The sequence below is a fragment of the Salvelinus sp. IW2-2015 genome, linkage group LG20 (genome assembly GCF_002910315.2).
Source record: "Salvelinus sp. IW2-2015 linkage group LG20, ASM291031v2, whole genome shotgun sequence".
Classification (NCBI taxonomy): domain Eukaryota; kingdom Metazoa; phylum Chordata; class Actinopteri; order Salmoniformes; family Salmonidae; genus Salvelinus; species Salvelinus sp. IW2-2015.
The window spans coordinates 40471258-40488124 of NC_036860.1; the positions used below are offsets into that span (position 1 = coordinate 40471258).

Below are 16867 nucleotides of genomic sequence, written 5' to 3' on the forward strand. Positions count from 1 at the left end.
TGCCTGGCAAAGACACTTACTTCAAGTTTCAAGTAACAGAAACATTGTCAAACTCAGGTTCTCCAACAAGATGCACGTCCCCATCATCAAGGCTAGTTTCTACATCTTGAACTGGGACTGTCAATTTAAAAAGGTTAATTTCCTTCCTGACCATGATTTGAAAGGACATGACAGGTGTAAGCACAATGTTGAAAATGTCATGGAAGATAGGAGACATTAAGAATAGAATAGGTACCTCTTTCATCCTAAAGAATGCCATCCCTGTGAGCAGTGAATCGGAACCGGCCTGGTGCTGTTCCCAATCCTCTTCAGTTCAGCTGGTCAGCCACCTCCTGGAGTCCTCCCTGAACAAACACACAGGTAACAGTCAGCCAACTGGAGCCATATGCTCTACCTCAGCCTTGACATTTCATGTAGTCACTCATTTCTTTACCATTAGACACCATTGCTTGTGTAGCTGAGGCGGTTCAGTGAGCCACGCTTGTGTGATGCGTAACCTTGTCTGAGACCCAAAGACTTGCATTAGCTAATCAAGCTAAGCATGCCAAAAAGTTGAGGCATGCATGAGACTCAGAGATCCCTCCGATGTCAACAACTACAGACCAGTATCTCCTTCTTTCTTTTTCTCTCCAAAACTCTTGAACGGTGCCGTCCTTGGCCAGCTCTCCTGCTATCTCTCTCAGAATGACCTTCTTGATCCAAATCAGTCAGGTTTCAAGACTAGTCATTCAACTGAGACTGCTCTTCTCTGTGTCACGGAGGCGCTCCGCACTGCTAAGCTAACTCTCTCTCCTCTGCTCTCATCCTTCTAGACCTATCGGCTGCCTTTGATACTGTGAACCATCAGATCCTCCTCTCCACCTCTCCGAGCTGGGCATCTCCGGCGCGGCCCACGTTGGATTGCGTCCTACCTGACAGGTGCGTTCCTACCAGTGGCGTGGCGAGAATCTGTCTCCGCACCACGTGCTCTCACCCACTGGTTGCCCCCAGGGCTCTGTTTCTAGGCCCTCTCCTATTCTCGCTATACATCCAAGTCACTTGGCTCTGTCATATCCTCACATGGTCTCTCCTATCATTGCTATGCAGACGACACACAATCAATCTTCTCTCCTTTCCCCCCTCTGATAACCAGGTGGTGATCGCATCTCTGCATGTCTGGCAGACATATCAGTGTGGATGACGGATCCACACTTCAAGCTGAACCTCGGCAAGACGGAGCTGCTCTTCCCCCGGGGAAGGACTGCCCGTTCCATGATCTCCATCACGGTTGACACTCCATTGTGTCCTCTCTCCAGAGTGCTAAGAACCTTGGTGTGATCCTGGACAACACCCTGTCGTTCTCAACTAACATCAGGCGGTGACCCGTTCCTGTAGGTTCATGCTCTAACATTCGCAGAGTACGACCCTGCCTCACGCAGGAAGCGGCGCAGGTCCTAATGCAGGCACTTGTCATCTCCCGTCTGGATTACTGCAACTCGCTGTGTGCTGGGCTCCCCTGTTGTGCCATTAAACCCCTACAACTCATCCAGAACGCCGCAGCCCGTCGGTGTTCAACTTTCCCAAGTTCTCTCACGTCACCGCCGCTCCTCCGCTCTTCTCCACTGGCTTCCAGTTGAAGCTCGCATCCGCTACAAGACCATGGTGCTTGCCTACGGAGCTGTGAGGGGAACGGCACCTCCGTACCTTCAGGCTCTGATCAGGCCCTACACCCAAACAAGGGCACTGCGTTCATCACCTCGGCTGCTCGCCTCCCTACCTCTGAGGAGTACAGTTCCCGCTCAGCCAGTCAAAACTGTTCGCTGCTCTGGCACCCCAATGGTGGAACAAACTCCCTCACGACGCCAGGTCAGCGAGGTCAATCACCACCTTCCGGAGACCTGAAACCCCACCTCTAAGGAATACCTAGGATAGGATAAAGTAATCCTTCTAACCCCCCCCCCCTTAAAAGAGTTAGATGCACTATTGTAAAGTGGTTGTTCCACTGGATATCATAAGGTGAATGCACCAATTTGTAAGTCGCTCTGGATAAGAGCGTCTGCTAAATGACTTAAATGTAATGTAAATGTACTCAAATTCAAACTGTCGGACACGCTTTACAGCCAACAGTGCTTTCATTGGCTTTGCTAATACCATAACATAAATGAATAAGAAAGTTACCAGGAATGTGTCTTTACCTTTAAGTTCTTACAGCTTTTCATCAGATATTTCACATCATAGATTGCAGGGAAGAAGAGATTGAGGATCTGGAAGAACTCATGTTCCTCCTCAGGTAGGCGAGTGTCCGTTAAGAGCTTCACCAGGTAGCCAAAATCATACCCGCTGCAAATGAGAAAAACAGCAGGTAGATCATAACATTTCTCAAATGACAATTGAGGCACTGTTGTGAGTTTTAATGACTTGGGCCCAGAGTTTAACCTGGTAACCAGGAAAAACTAGGGCCTAGGACCACTGACATTTCTCCGAGCATCCCTACCTGTGAAAGGAGAGCCACTTGACATTTTCACACAGCACTAAACCAGATGTCATCAGGAGCTCAGCAAAGTAGAGTGTGTCGATCCCCTCTTCCTCGTGCTTTTTGAATTGGAGGCCAGAGTTCTGGAGTAGGTCTATTGAGTCCTGGGAGTACATATCCTCTCTGTTTACAAAAGAACATCAGTCTTTTTTTCCAGAAAGGAGCAAAACAAACTATTACTCAAGTCTTCTAATGAGGCAACAAATCCTACCCAAATAAGCATATGCATGCTAGTTTTAATTTCATCACTGGCTATGCTGTATTGTAAAAAGGATGTAAGGAATAACACCCACGTTAAATTAAATTTGAAATTAAACTGCCATGTTGTTGTTCCAGGAGGATAGTCTCCGTCCTCGTTCATAAACGACAGTCCCAATTGGATGATTTTCAGAAGGTCCACGTTGCACCTCAAGAGCTGGTACTGGTAATCTACTGTGCTGCGAAACTCGCCAATGGGTCGAACTACTACTCCGGGGAATTCTGTGTCCTGGTGGAACAAGGAGGACATCATTAAATTACCGAAATAACATGTTTTAACGCAATATCAAAACCTTCCCAGACCTACTAAGCACAAATTGAAAATAGTGTATATGCATATTTGGCACGATAGATTACCATGGCAATGGAGTTGTAGCTTTGAATTATCTGTCGGATTTTCCTCATTTCCTCCTCCACATTGCTTGCCCAGACCTCACAGATAATCTGACTGGTATCTGCAAGTGCGGCTGGCATTTTTGCAGGTTGAGGAAGGGACTGAAAAGACCGATAATTCTGCAGCACCTTCGGGGAGCAGTCTGGTGAAGAAGAAAAAACTCTGGGAACAAGAGGTTTAAATTAATGTAGGCCATTCAGCTAATCAACCATTACATTTTAAATGCAAAATGATAGCTGGTTAAAACTGTGTGCAGTAGCTGGATTCAGCATCAAACACATGTAGCTAACTACATGGCTGGGCGCTTAAATCAAAACCTGACTGGCCTGGATATCATCACTGCGGTATGAGGGATGCTAACTAGCTGGTAGTTCAAGAGCAAGCGAGCTTGGCTGGATAAACGACTCCACTTTGGTTTCTGCAAATTATGAACATTTCTTGTACAAACACTTGGTTAACTAGCTAGCTCGCAACAATGAAATGACGAACAAGCTAGGTAGCTAACTCAGTTACAGGGGGAAACATAGTATGTTCACGGTAGATAACATTAACCTCCAGTGTGGCTAGCTAACATGAATGTTAACTACCTCGTCAATCTTTAATTTTTTTGTATTTTACCCCCCCATTTGGTGATATCCAAATTACGAACTTGTCACATCGCTGCAATCTTCCATAACAGTCAACAGTAGCTAGCCGAATTAGTTTAGACTAGCTAGCGAAATGGCTAACTAACGTTCGGTTTGCTAGCGTTGGTTCGTATGAATATGACAAGCTAACGTTAGCTGGAAAACGGCAGGACAGCTAGCCAACCCACTTACGTAAACTGCTGGACTCACATTATGGTATTGGCTAGCTACTATGAACCGTATAAACCACAAATAACAATGTTTACCTGATCCGTCGTATGATCTTGTACTTCTGCTGGGGCTACTGCTAGTACTTGATAGCTAACGTCACTGGTTAACGTTGGCTTACTTGCTGCTATCGGAAGTCATAGAAACATTTACGCAGGCGCAGTATAGAAGAAAAAAGCTCACCTTCACTCTCTCTTGAAGCTCTGACCCAAATAGTCTGATTGTAGTCGCTAAAGAGCACGGAGCATATACAGCCGTTTCCCCCAAGAAAAATGAATTACATTATTATAGCATGCTACATATCTATAGTTTTGAACTTTATAGTTGCCAATGGGGGTCATGACAACAAACCACATGTACAGCAAGTTTTCAGCACAATAAAGAACAAATTATCCAGGAGTTCATTGGCTTGCAAAGGTTTTAACAAACTCAATGCTTTACAAAGTGTCACATTTATGCAAATCTTCACTTGGGCTTTGGTATTCCACAATAATCAATACAAAGCTGTAATAGGCTTTTGTTTAAGAAATTACTTTGATTTGAGAAGCATAAAATACCTGACGGTTATGTAGCTCCAAATGTCCAAGGAAAACCTGATATAGTTCCAAGACACAAGTTACCACTTTTCACATTAAAACAATTAAAATAGTTGTTCATTCATTCAATTATTAATATTCTGTTTAAACATTACATTTGCAGATAAATAGGGAGGTATGGCAAAGCAATATCACACTCATCTGTAATACAGAAGCCTGTATACTTGGTTAAGTACTTGAGGTTATCCTGAATCCTGGTGTTATGAATAATGAATTGAATCATAGTAATTGTTAAATAGAGACATGGACACGTGAGAAATGCAGACGTCAGTGTCATTCAAACACGTCAGCTCGCCTCCTCAAATAATGTGCATTGGTCTATCTACTGTGCTACACAACAGCAAAAGCATTACAATACCCCATGACGAGTAAACACTATCAACGGTGCATTTCTTCTGAGGCATGACAATTTAGTTTAGGCTTCAAACTAAATATGAATGACAGCTGAGGAAGTAAATGTTTTTAAAACCGCAATGACATGTCAATGCTTTTGTTTGTCAGGGTCCCTTGCTAGCACAGCAGAGAGAGGGATACGTTCACTGTTGGGTAGAGTCAGCACTCCTTTGAATGTGGGACACCTCCAATACAGGCATGAGGAGCTGGAAGGCATCCTGGATGTATGATGCACTGTTGGAAGCCTAAAGAAGAGATACATACATATATACACTTTAGATACTTAAACAATGCACCACATTTGTAAATCACACACACAATATTCAGGTTTCAGACAGAATTATGTGATATGCAGCGATGCACAATAATACAAACCTCCAAAAATACTCCTGTTATGAGTGGATTGAGGACATCTCCCTTTTTATTTGACTGCAAAACAAAATGTTTTGCTCTTATTAGTCTCTGGACTCAGTGAACCAGGAATCTTATACACATATTCAGACTGATTTACACTACTCTATGGGTCTAATTAATCATTCTAATGGAGATTACTTTAGTTAATGTCAGCATTGCAGCATGGAAAGATTCCATCAACTTGTTACCGACCACCCTGCAACAAATGTTTTAATGGATTGAAGCTCTTTAAAGCAGTGGTTTTTAAACTTTTTCAGCAGGGACCCAATTTCTTATGCCATAATTTCGGGGACCACACCCCTACCCAAATTTGATTACAACCTTAAAATCTGTATATTTTAGATTTTTACATCAACAAGTAACCTTCAATTAATAAAATTCTCATCTCTTAACTTATCTTTCTCAAAAAAGTACAACAATCGGTACTCTTACTTTACATTATTTTATACTAATACAATTGCTCCGAGAAAGAGATTTTGTTTTACAAGTTTTTGTCAAATAGGTACGGGTCAAAATTGACAATCGTTTTCAATACCGCACCTTGCGAGGATAACGGCACTGAGCCTTTTTCTAAAATGTTTTATGAGTTGGAGAACACATTGGGAGGGATCTTAGACCATTTCTCCATACATAATTCTTCCATATCCTTGATATCCTTCGTCTGTGCTTATGCTCTGCCCTCTTCAATTTAACCAACAGGTTTTCAATGGGTTTCAAGTCCAGAGAATGAGATGGCCATTGCAAAATGTTGAGTTTTGTGGCCAATTAACCATTTCTTTGTGGATTTTGATGTGTGCTTGGGGTTATTGTCTTGGATAAAATGTCCTGGTACTGGGTCAAGTTCATGATGCCATTGACCTTAAGGGCCCCAAGACCAGTGGAAGCAAAATAGCCCCATAAAATCAAGATCCACCACCATATTTTTTGTTTAAGATCACTTCATTGGCCAATTGCACACAAGGTCCAGCTGAAATTTCCACTTTTTACCCAACCCCTCTGAAAGACACACACACCCCTCCCCAAATCTGAGGACAACCTTAAAAACTGTAATTTTTTTAATAAACCAGTAATCTTCAAATAATTACATTTTCATCTCATTAATCAACTTATCTTTCCCAAACACATTTGTATATTGTCCCATACAATAATCTTTTCTCTTAATTTATTTTTGTTTTGGGGACCATACTCCAATTCCCCCGCGACGCAATAGGGGCCATGACCAAGACTTTGAATACCACTGCTTTAAAATAAGGTTGATTACTTTGTGAAACACAAAATACCATTTATTAGTTGTCATAGTGATGCATTACACAAGTTCCATGATGAAAAGTTGTGCAAGACCTTGAATATTAACATCTGAAGCAGAGTTCTGTGAATGTAGCGTCGAAGAGTGTAAGCTAAGTGATAGGCTAAATATACTTTGTGATATAGGTTCGTAAAGAATTACCATCTTACCCCTATTGTAGTTAAACAGGAGGTGAACTTCTTGGAAAGTAATGATATCTCTTTACACAAAACAATTGTTATTCTGTAAGGGGAGAACAAAATGTTGAGTTAGAGCACAATCACGTACTAGGATATTTATATTTTTATAACTGACTTGCCTAGTTAAATCAAGGTTAAGTACAAATTCTTATTTACAATGACGGGCTACCAAAAGGCCTCCTGTGGGGACGGGGGCTTGAGATAAAAAAAAAAATCTAAACAAACAAATATATACACTGCTCAAAAAAATAAAGGGAACACTTAAACAACACAATGTAACTCCAAGTCAATCACACTTCTGTGAAATCAAACTGTAGCACTAGGAAGCAACACTGATTGACAATAAATTTCACATGCTGTTGTGCAAATGGAATAGACAAAAGGTGGAAATTATAGGCAATTAGCAAGACACCCCCAATTAAGGAGTGGTTCTGCAGGTGGTGACCACAGACCACTTCTCAGTTCCTATGCTTCCTGGCTGATGTTTTGGTCACTTTTGAATGCTGGCGGTGCTTTCACTCTAGTGGTAGCATGAGACGGAGTCTACACCCCACACAAAGTGGCTCAGGTGTGCAGCTCATCCAGGATGGCACATCAATGCGAGCTGTGGCAAGAAGGTTTGCTGTGTCTGTCAGCGTAGTGTCCAGAGCATGGAGGCGCTACCAGGAGACAGGCCAGTACATCAGGAGACGTGGAGGAGGCCGTAGGAGGGCAACAACCCAGCAGCAGGACCGCTACCTCCGCCTTTGTGCAGGAGGAGCACTGCCAGAGCCCTGCAAAATGACTCCAGCAGGCCACAAATGTGCATGTGTCTGCTCAAACGGTCAGAAACAGACTCCATGAGGGCCCGACGTCCACAGGTGGGGGTTGTGCTTACAGCCCAACACCGTGCAGGACGTTTGGCATTTGCCAGAGAACACCAAGATTGGCAAATTCGCCACTGCCGCCCTGTGCTCTTCACAGATGAAAGCAGGTTCACACTGAGCACATGAGCACATGTGACAGAGTCTGGAGACGCCGTGGAGAACGTTCTGCTGCCTGCAACATCCTCCAGCATGACCGGTTTGGCGGTGGGTCAGTCATGGTGTGGGGTGGCATTTTCTTTGTGGGGCCGCACAGCCCTCCATGTGCTCGCCAGAGGTAGCCTGACTGCCATTAGGTACCGAGATGAGATCCTCAGACCCCTTGTGAGACCATATGCTGACACATGCACATTTGTGGCCTGCTGGAGGTCATTTTGCAGGGCTCTGGCAGTGCTCCTCCTTGCACAAAGGCGGAGGTAGCGGTCCTGCTGCTGGGTTGTTGCCCTCCTACGGCCATACTTATGTCATGCAATAAAATGCAAATTAATTACTTAAAAATCATACAATGTGAATTTCTGGATTTTTGTTTTAGATTCCATCTCTCACAGTTGAAGTGTACCTATGATAAAAATGACAGACCTCTACATGCTTTGTAAGTAGAAAGACCTGCAAAATCGGCAGTGTATCAAATACTTGTTCTCGCCACTGTATATATATTATTATTCATTTCTGTCAAGTTGGTTGTTGATCATTGCTAGACAGCAAGTCTTGCCATAGATTTTCAAGCAGATTTAAGTCAAAACTAGGCAACTCTGGAACATTCAATGTCATCTTGGTCAGCAACTGAAGTGTATTTTTGGCCATTGTCCTGCTGAAAGGTGAATTTGTCTTCCAGTGTCTGTTGGAAAGCAGACTGAACAATGTTTTCCTTTAGGACTTTGCCAGTGTTCAGCTCTATTCTGTTCTTTCATAAAAAAAAATGTAAAACTCCCTAGTCCTTGCTGACAACAAGCATACCCATAACATGATGCAGCCACCACCATGTTTGAATATATTTAGAGTGGTTCTCAGTGATACACTGGATTTGCCCCAAACATCAGGCGGTGTATTCAGGACAAAGTTACTTTCTTTGCCACGTTTTTTTTCAGTATTACTTTACATTTACATTTTACATTTAAGTCATTTAGCAGACGCTCTTATCCAGAGCGACTTACAAATTGGTGCATTCACCTTATGATATCCAGTGGAACAACCACTTTACAATAGTGCATCTAACTCTTTTAAGGGGGAGGGGGGATTAGAAGGATTACTTTATCCTATCCTAGGTATTCCTTAAAGAGGTGGGGTTTCAGGTGTGGTGATTGACTCCGCTGACCTTTAGTGCCTTATTGCAAACGGGATGCTTTTTTTGGAATATTTTTATTCTGTACAGGTTTCCTTCTTTTCACTCGGTCATTTAGGTTAGTATTGTGGAGTAACTTTCTCCCATCATAGCCATAATATTCTTTAACTGTTTTAAAGTTACCATTGGCCTCATGGTGAAATCCCTGAGCGGTTTCCTTCATCTCCGGCAACTGAGTTAGGAAGGATGCCTTTATCTTTGTAGTGACTGGGTGTATTGATACACCATCCAAAGTGTAATTAACCGCTCTGGTCTTTGTGGTTGAATCGGTTTGAAATTCACTGCTCAACTGGATGACCTTACAGATAATTGTATGTGTGGGGTAAAGAGATAAGGTAGTAATTAAAAAATCATGTTAAACACTATTATTGTACACCGAGTGAGTCCATGCAACTTATTATGTGACTGGTTAAGCACATTTTAACTCCTGAACTTATTTAGGCTTTTCATAAAAAAGGTGTTGAATCCTTATTGGCACAAGACATTTCAGATGATAATGTTTAATTCATTTGTAAAAATTTCTAAAAACATAATTTCACATTATGGGATACTGTGTGTAGACCAGTGACAACATATCAATTTTAAATTCCGGCTGAAAAAGTCAAGGGGTGTGAATACTTTCTGAAGGCTGTATCTATGACTCGTAATATAACACTGTAGATGGCTGATGGTGTGTAGGAACTTACTGCGAGAGGATTTTGGCCTGCTCCAGAGTGGTGACCTCCTGGCTGGTACAGAACAGGATCATCTCGGCCACTTTGTGGAACTGCTCTATGGATCTGGCTGTGAGCTCAGCCAGGTTTCTGATGGCCAACGAGTGGACATCCTGAGAGGAATCAACAACTCTCACATCAGTAGTTACAACAGAAAGGAGTAAAGCTCCATTCCAATAGTCACAGTCAGATAATGACCTTCATACACATTTTTTTTTCTCCATACCTCAACAGTATAGGTTTTTGCCACTTCCTCTTCATTCCCTTCTTCCTTTATGAGTTTGGTCATTTGGGCAATCTGGTCACATGCATTCTTACTCACCTGATAAGGGGTATGCAGAGAGAAAATAGGTTAGAGATTAGTGATCTATCAACTGGAGAAGAGGTGTTGCCTGAATTGCAATGAATGCAGAAACATATAGAATCAAAAAATTGCTGCAAATACGCAGAAAACGCAAAGACGAGTAGTGAACTCAGTCCATTTAAAACTCAGTTCTACCAAAACTCTTCAGAAGATAGCAACAAACACTGCTATAATATTGGACCACTAGCATGAGACAGAAAGATCTCTGGCTTTAAATGAAATCAAGAGAAATGTATTGTGCCAACCTTGCCAAGTTTGTCAGCTTTTGTGGATATGTGTAGTCCATCCAGGGCCCCTGTTAATTCCCTCAGAAACTCAGATCCATCTTCATCTGAAAATAAATATGAATAAACAAAATGTATTGATTTTGTTCATTGTATTATCAAAGAAACAAGATAACACATTGGATGTTTTTCAGTTGGCTTATCACCCACAGAAGAAAAGCACACACCAAAAGTATTTTGTTTCTGTTGTGAGTACTAAAAGAATGTAAATGTAACATTGTGATAGTAGACTTTGTGTGGCAGTTCTGTGACGATAGGCTACCTTTCTTTTCGTTCACCTCCTCCTCATCAAACTCCACCAGAGAGAAGGGTTCCTTTATGAGCTCCAGGTCCTCTTTAAGTTGGTCCAGCTCTTCTCCAGACAGAGTGGTCAGAACAGACTTTACCTACACCACACAACAGACAACTGATTCAGTCATAGATAGGATCTACTAAAAGGAGCCAGGAGGATTTTAAAGTGGCATGGATCCATTTTTATATCTCAAGAGGTTGCAATGGTTGTAGGTGCTCTCTTTACAAGTGTGCAAAGTATAGCGAGCAAAAAGTTGTACTGATTTCAATGGTAGGCTGTGCAGGGTGTACAATCAATCATGTTTTGAGAGGCTGTTTACTTGTTTCTTTGTACAAAGTAAAATGTGGAACTTGCTCATTATTACCTTTGACTCACTCTCCCTGGAGAGAATTTCCAGAGCTTCCAGGTGGGATAGGCCCTGGAATTCATCGAACAGCATTCCGTAATGGGCCTTATTTTCTGTGTCGGAGGACATCTCCTTGGCTGTTTCCTGCTCCTCTCTCTCCTTGGCCTCCCGTAAGACCTTTAGCCAAAACAAAAACCTTGAATACAATCTTTCCAACACCAATAAGGTGTAAGCCCAACACTGGGGGTGGCTTCTGACATCCATTCAACAATATTCACCTGAGAAAGAGTGTTAGTCCTGTTCATCAGACCCTTTGTTTTCTTGTACCCTGGATCTCCCTCTGCTATGACATCCATGGTCTTCTTGCCTATGAACTCCAAGGCATCTAAACCCCCTGTTAGGACCGTTTTCCCCTGAAATATAGATATACATTTAGTCAGTAACCAAGTCACTTTTGCCCACAAACAACATATGATGGTAATCGCCAAAAAAAAGCAAAGAAGCATTGTTTCTTACGGTGCTTTGAACAACACTGCTGAGGGATGAGAACATTCCAATGGCGCTTCCCATAGCCAATGCCCCATCTCCTTCCCCTTTATCAGTCTCATTACTGGGTTCACCTAGAAGTAAAATACAGTAGGTCCAAAATAATTGACACCCTTAATAAAAATGAGGAAAAAGTATGTAAAAAGTAAATAATTCAAATACTCAGCTATACTCTTTGCATTTTTTGTTGTTGCTGAAATTATATTATTTGATACTAATACAATTGCTCAGAGGAACAGATTATGTTTAAGAAGTAATACTTTTTTTCTTCTCAAAAGGTTATGGGTCAAAATTATCGACACTCCTGTTTTCAATACCTCATCTTTCGAGGGTAACGGCACTGAGCCTTTTTTTTTTTTAAACGTTTCATAAGTTGGAGAACACATTGGGAGGGATCTTAAACCATTTCTACATACAGAATCCTTACAGATCCTTGATATCTTTCGTCTGTGCTTATGGACTACATTCTTCAGTTCAAACCACAGGTTTTCAATGGGTTTCAAGTCCAGAGACTGAGATGGACAGTCAAATGTTGATTTTCTGGCCAAATAACAATTTCTTTTTGGATTTTGATGTGTGCTTGGGGTTATTGTCTTGGATAAAATGTCCTGGTTGCCTCTGCAATGAGGCTGAAACTTGGTCGCAAGTGGATCTTCCAGCAAGACAATAACCCTAAGCACACCAAAATCCACAAAGAAATTGTTAATTGGCCACAAAAATCTACGTTTTGCAATGGCCATCTCAGTTTCCAGACTTGAAACCCATTGAAAACCTGTGGATTGAATTGAAGAGGGCAGAGCATAAGCGCAGTCAAAGGATATCAAGGATCTAAAAGGATTCTATATGGAGGGATGGTCAAAGATCCCTCCCAATGCGTTCTCCAACTCATGAAACATTTAAGAAAAAGGCTCAGGCTATCCTCGCAAGGTGAGCTATTGAAGGGTATTGAAAACAGGGATGTCAATTTTGACCTCTAACTTTGTTAGAGGTCAAAATCTCTTTCTGAGAAATTGTATTAGTATACAGTTATATATTTACAAAAAAATTTCAGCATACATTATAACTATATAATATTTTTGTCATTTTTGCACATCTTAATCAAGGGTGTCAATAATTTCAGACCACACTGTAGATCTCAGACATCAACCTAACGTGCATAGCTACAACAGTGAAGCACTTTACATCTCCACAACAAACGCATCCTAAATATACTAAGGCTTATCACAGCTGATGCTAAATCTAGAGTGATGACTCATGTGTTGATCATGTTGATGACCAGTGTATGCCATCATTACCCTCTTGTTTGTCCTCCTCTCCAATCTGTGCAGACAGCTCTGTGGGGCTGGGGATTCCCAGAGAAGTCTCTGCCTTCTCAATAGCCTGGGTGATCCCTTGACCTTAGAATGAAACAAACATAATAAAATGTATTTTTAGATGTTTTAAAGTTTACATATGCTCACTGAAAGGGCACACATATTGTTTAACATAACACCATAATGAGAACACAAAATGGCCACAAACAGAAAACACCATTTTTGGTTCTCCTCACCTACAGTGGCCACAGTGGCCGAGGCCGTTGACATGATGGACTTTCCCCAGCTCCCCCAGTAGCCCCATCCTCCCTGGACTACTGTTGACTCAATGGATGTCTGGAGGAGAGAGAGATAGAGGGACATAGAAAACATTTGTACCTGACTATCGTTTGTACCCTATACAGCTATAAAAAAAAAACTAAACCATATCCAGGCCCCAAGGTTAGAAGCTAAGCTTGTTGAATCTTTCACTCTGCTGTATGCATGCATGTCTTACCTTGGCTGGCTCTCCATCTACTTTAGGTTTCTCCTCCTGAGTCTTGTGGACTTCAACTGGAGGTTTTGGATCTGGTCTCTTCCTGGTTTTCCTTGCGTTCCTGGTTGGGGGGACATCTGTGGAGTTATGTGTGGTGCTCTCTCCAGGTAGTGTCTGTGGAGCACTGTCTGGTGGCGTCACAGTGGAGGTCTGCAGTGGTGGGGCCTCTGTCTCTGCGACCTCTGAACTCCCAGCAGGGTCACCAGGGGCTTTGCTGTCTGACATCTTAACTTAACACATACCTGTTGTTATTGGATGAAAAGACAATACGAATTTATTGTGTAATGTTTAATTGAAACCATAAACAGTTTTTAAAATAATTTATATCCAATCAATAAGTCAAAACAAGTGGGATGTACAGTAGAAGTTCACATTGCCCCAGGCGTTACTTAAATTGAGTCCGGTCGCAACCTGGGGCAAGAGAAGTCCAGTGACAGGCTATTCTTGCAGATTAAATCTAGCTACCTAGATAAACTAAATTACAGAGAATAGAGACTGATACTCAGACTTTCAGTTATTGTTTAGCTAAGATAACAGTTGTCTGAGCCAAACGTAACTGTGTCCAAAAAACATCAGTGACAGCACATCAATGGCTAGACATTGTTGCACTTTCCCTTAACTTAGCTGTTAGCTTCCTATGCTAAATTCATTGCTCACCAGTCTTCTAGGTGATAGACAAATGTCTAAGAAAGAAGCCACATGGTTTTGATAAAGAATGCCATCTATTTACGTTACTAACCCATTTTATGCCAGACTTCGTGTAATAGTCTTGCAAGGTCTAGCTACAAAACCCCCCGACTAGCCACGTCACACGATAATTTGTTATGATGGGGGGTCTCTTCTTCTACTGCATAAACATGTACTTATAGTGGTCAAAACAGTACACAACGCCACCTGCTGACCTGGAGTGAACATTACACTAGCATTAGCTCCCAGTTGCTTTTAGGTCCAAAACCATTGTTGGGGAGTAGTTCTATTACTCACACATACTGTACATCTCGCCGACGTCGGCCTGACAGCGGTATGTCGTGAGTAGATCGTGTTCCATATAGAACGTAGGCGGGAAGGCGCAATTTTGCCAACAAATTTTCAGGGGAAGTTGCTAGAGGCAGGTCGATTTGTTGCTAAAAGTTGCTAAATGACGTTGTGACGTCATTACGTAATAACGTAAAACTGCATCGTTACGTAGAATACACAATAACGTTACTGGCCATCTCGTCGAAAAATATGATTTGACATTTGTTAGTTTAGATTTGTTTATTATCATATATTTTTATTTGTAAAAGTAATATAAACCCTACACATTTTATATCATCAGATATTTTTATTTTTAAACACAACACATTGAATTATTAAACAATTACGCATTATTGAACAATTACATGTTATTTATTTTCTTTTTAACTAGTGAACCTATACATTCTGAACAATTATAGTTTTAAGCAGTGTATTGAGGGTTAACATGCTACCTAACTGATCAACAATTATAGGTACAAGCTAATAACGAGGTATATATGCTATCTTATTGAACAAGCAACTTACCTCAAATTATGATGTGTGCGTACGCTAGGCATCTCTCTCCAGGTTGTTGTGCTGCTTGGCTGGCTAGCTGCTCAATGGTTTCCTCCAGATATTGCCACTGTTATTGCACACACTGCAGTGTACACTGCCACCATCAGCTGTGTGTCTCCACCAGTTCCAGAAAGTCCACTGCATACGTACTGTAAATATGATGAATCATAGATTGGCAAGGAAATCCTCTTCATCTTCACTGTCAAGGAGCTGGAACCAGCAGTTGAGGATGGAGTGGCCTTAAAGCTGTATGCTGCTGTGGTGCCAAACTGCTGCAGAACTTCACTTGGTAGTTTATGCTGGTAACAGGTATCACCAGCCAGCTTCAGTCCATACCACACCAGGAGTATGGAGTTGAGAGTGTGCAGTGACACTATTTCTTAACTTTGACTTGACCACACTCATTTGGCTGAACAGCCGTTCAACCTCCGCATTTGAGTGTACAAGGAGAGGGCAGCGAGTGCAGCTTTGCACAGTTCCTCAAATGGATTTGACCCGGAAGAGTCTGTGTAGTTATTGACTTCACTCCAAAACTCGACTGTATTTTCAGTTGAGTCCCACCTAAACAGATGGATGTTTCTCCATTGGGAAACAATTTTATCAATTGTTTGAGGCTGGTATCCCAGTAGCTTAGCTACTTTAATCATTTCAGTGGTGCCTTTATTGTGCTTTAGCGTTTCCAAAACACTAAACAAGGCCATGTTTCGCAAGGCTTCAAGGTTGTCTGGGAGCCTTGCTTGCAGCTCCTTGCTTAAAGCAACAATGTAGTTGATGCACCATCTCCGAATGACCTTTTTGTCCTCTGGCGCAAGACTGAGTTGGTACACTATGCTCTCGAAAAGGTACCCAAGGTATGCTGATGGACTGAGATGTCCATTAATGGCATGCTTAAGGACATCAATTTTTGCCATAGGGTTGACTACTCTGCTGCAAATTGATGTTAAGAAGTGTACCAGATTGTCCAAAAGCTTGACAGGATCTGTTTGCTCTCCCTAAAATGACTTCACTGCAACTTGTACGTCGGACAGGATTGATTTCAAGAATGTCAGGTAGACATAGTTGGTCTTGTCCATGTATATGGCGTGGAGCACATCCGCCATGTAGCAATGCTCACTGGCCTTGGTCACCTCAAAGTGGAGTTTCAGTTCTTCCCACTGGCTCAATATACGAGTTACCGCAGGCTCAATCGATAGCCAATGTGTGGCACACACTTTGGTGATCTGCAGGGGTTTCTGGCCACAATTAATGGTGGCATACACTGCTTTGTACACCTCACGCCGTTTTGGGGAAATCGAAAACCAGTTGTAGGTTTCCCTCATTAAGTACTCAACACTCCTAGGGATGGTTTCTTTGGATCCTGCACTGACAGCCAATTGTAAAGAATGGCACACACAGCGGATGAGTACCAAATTGGGCAATGCACATTCTTTCTTTAAAATCTTGTGCACCCCGTTGTGCACCCCAGTCATCACGGACGCATTATCAGTGCCAATACCCTGACGATTCTCTTTTTTAAGGTTACACTTCTCAAGACACTCAACTACCGCCTTTGCTATTGATCTGGCATCGCTCCCCTCCAATTCAACCAGCCCGAGAAATGTGGACACAACGGTTCTTTTTTTAGTACTGAAATACCGAATCACCACACCCAGGTATTTCGAGACACTGACATCAGTGGACTCATCCAAAAGGAGACTTAACTTCTCATCCCCCACATCTGATGTTACCCTTTTGAGAAAATAAGGAGCCAGTACTCCCCTGATCATTTCTGTGCACTTGGTGCGGTGCATT

At 42.1% G+C, this 16867-nt stretch overlaps 2 protein-coding genes across 5 annotated transcripts; both read right to left on the reverse strand.

Annotated features, from left to right (window-relative positions):
* Positions 1–232: 232 nt before the first annotated feature.
* On the reverse strand, positions 233–4158 carry LOC111981775 (CCR4-NOT transcription complex subunit 8). The gene is made up of 6 exons (XM_024013209.2): positions 4057–4158; positions 3128–3326; positions 2806–2999; positions 2474–2635; positions 2175–2319; positions 233–344 (listed from the first exon to the last, which is right to left on the reverse strand). Exons 2-6 carry the CDS (start codon positions 3242–3244, stop codon positions 309–311), a joined length of 654 nt encoding a protein of 217 aa, XP_023868977.1. The 5' UTR covers positions 3245–3326; positions 4057–4158; the 3' UTR covers positions 233–308.
* Positions 4159–4422: 264 nt separating this feature from the next.
* LOC111981773 (protein FAM114A2) lies at positions 4423–14643 on the reverse strand. Of its 4 annotated transcripts, none has more exons than XM_024013206.2 (14): positions 14489–14643; positions 13466–13746; positions 13206–13305; positions 12952–13053; positions 11627–11730; positions 11389–11523; positions 11129–11287; positions 10735–10858; positions 10434–10519; positions 10051–10146; positions 9798–9937; positions 6877–6949; positions 5383–5436; positions 4423–5252 (listed from the first exon to the last, which is right to left on the reverse strand). In XM_024013206.2, exons 2-14 carry the CDS (start codon positions 13727–13729, stop codon positions 5151–5153), a joined length of 1539 nt encoding a protein of 512 aa, XP_023868974.1. In that variant the 5' UTR covers positions 13730–13746; positions 14489–14643; the 3' UTR covers positions 4423–5150. The 4 variants fall into 4 exon arrangements, with proteins under 4 accessions (XP_023868974.1, XP_023868973.1, XP_023868975.1 ...); XM_024013205.2 differs by lacking the exon at positions 14489–14643 and adding an exon at positions 14244–14359; XM_024013207.2 differs by lacking the exon at positions 14489–14643 and adding an exon at positions 14162–14343.
* Between the last annotated feature and the right edge of the window lie 2224 nt (positions 14644–16867).

Bases quoted from the DNA above. Each gene is read 5' to 3' on its own strand.
- LOC111981775 (XM_024013209.2), bottom strand. From the start codon at position 3,244: ATGCCAGCCGCACTTGCAGATACCAGTCAGATTATCTGTGAGGTCTGG. The intron at 2,320-2,473 runs GTAGGGATGCTC...TCTCATTTGCAG, and splicing joins AAGTGGCTCTCCTTTCACAG to CGGGTATGATTTTGGCTACC. The intron at 345-2,174 runs GTAAAGACACAT...GTGTTTGTTCAG, and splicing joins AAAGCTGTAAGAACTTAAAG to GGAGGACTCCAGGAGGTGGC.
- LOC111981773 (XM_024013206.2), bottom strand. From the start codon at position 13,729: ATGTCAGACAGCAAAGCCCCTGGTGACCCTGCTGGGAGTTCAGAGGTC. The intron at 10,859-11,128 runs GTAATAATGAGC...TGTGTGGTGTAG, and splicing joins CCAGGGAGAGTGAGTCAAAG to GTAAAGTCTGTTCTGACCAC. The intron at 10,147-10,433 runs GTTGGCACAATA...ACCCCTTATCAG, and splicing joins AAGCTGACAAACTTGGCAAG to GTGAGTAAGAATGCATGTGA.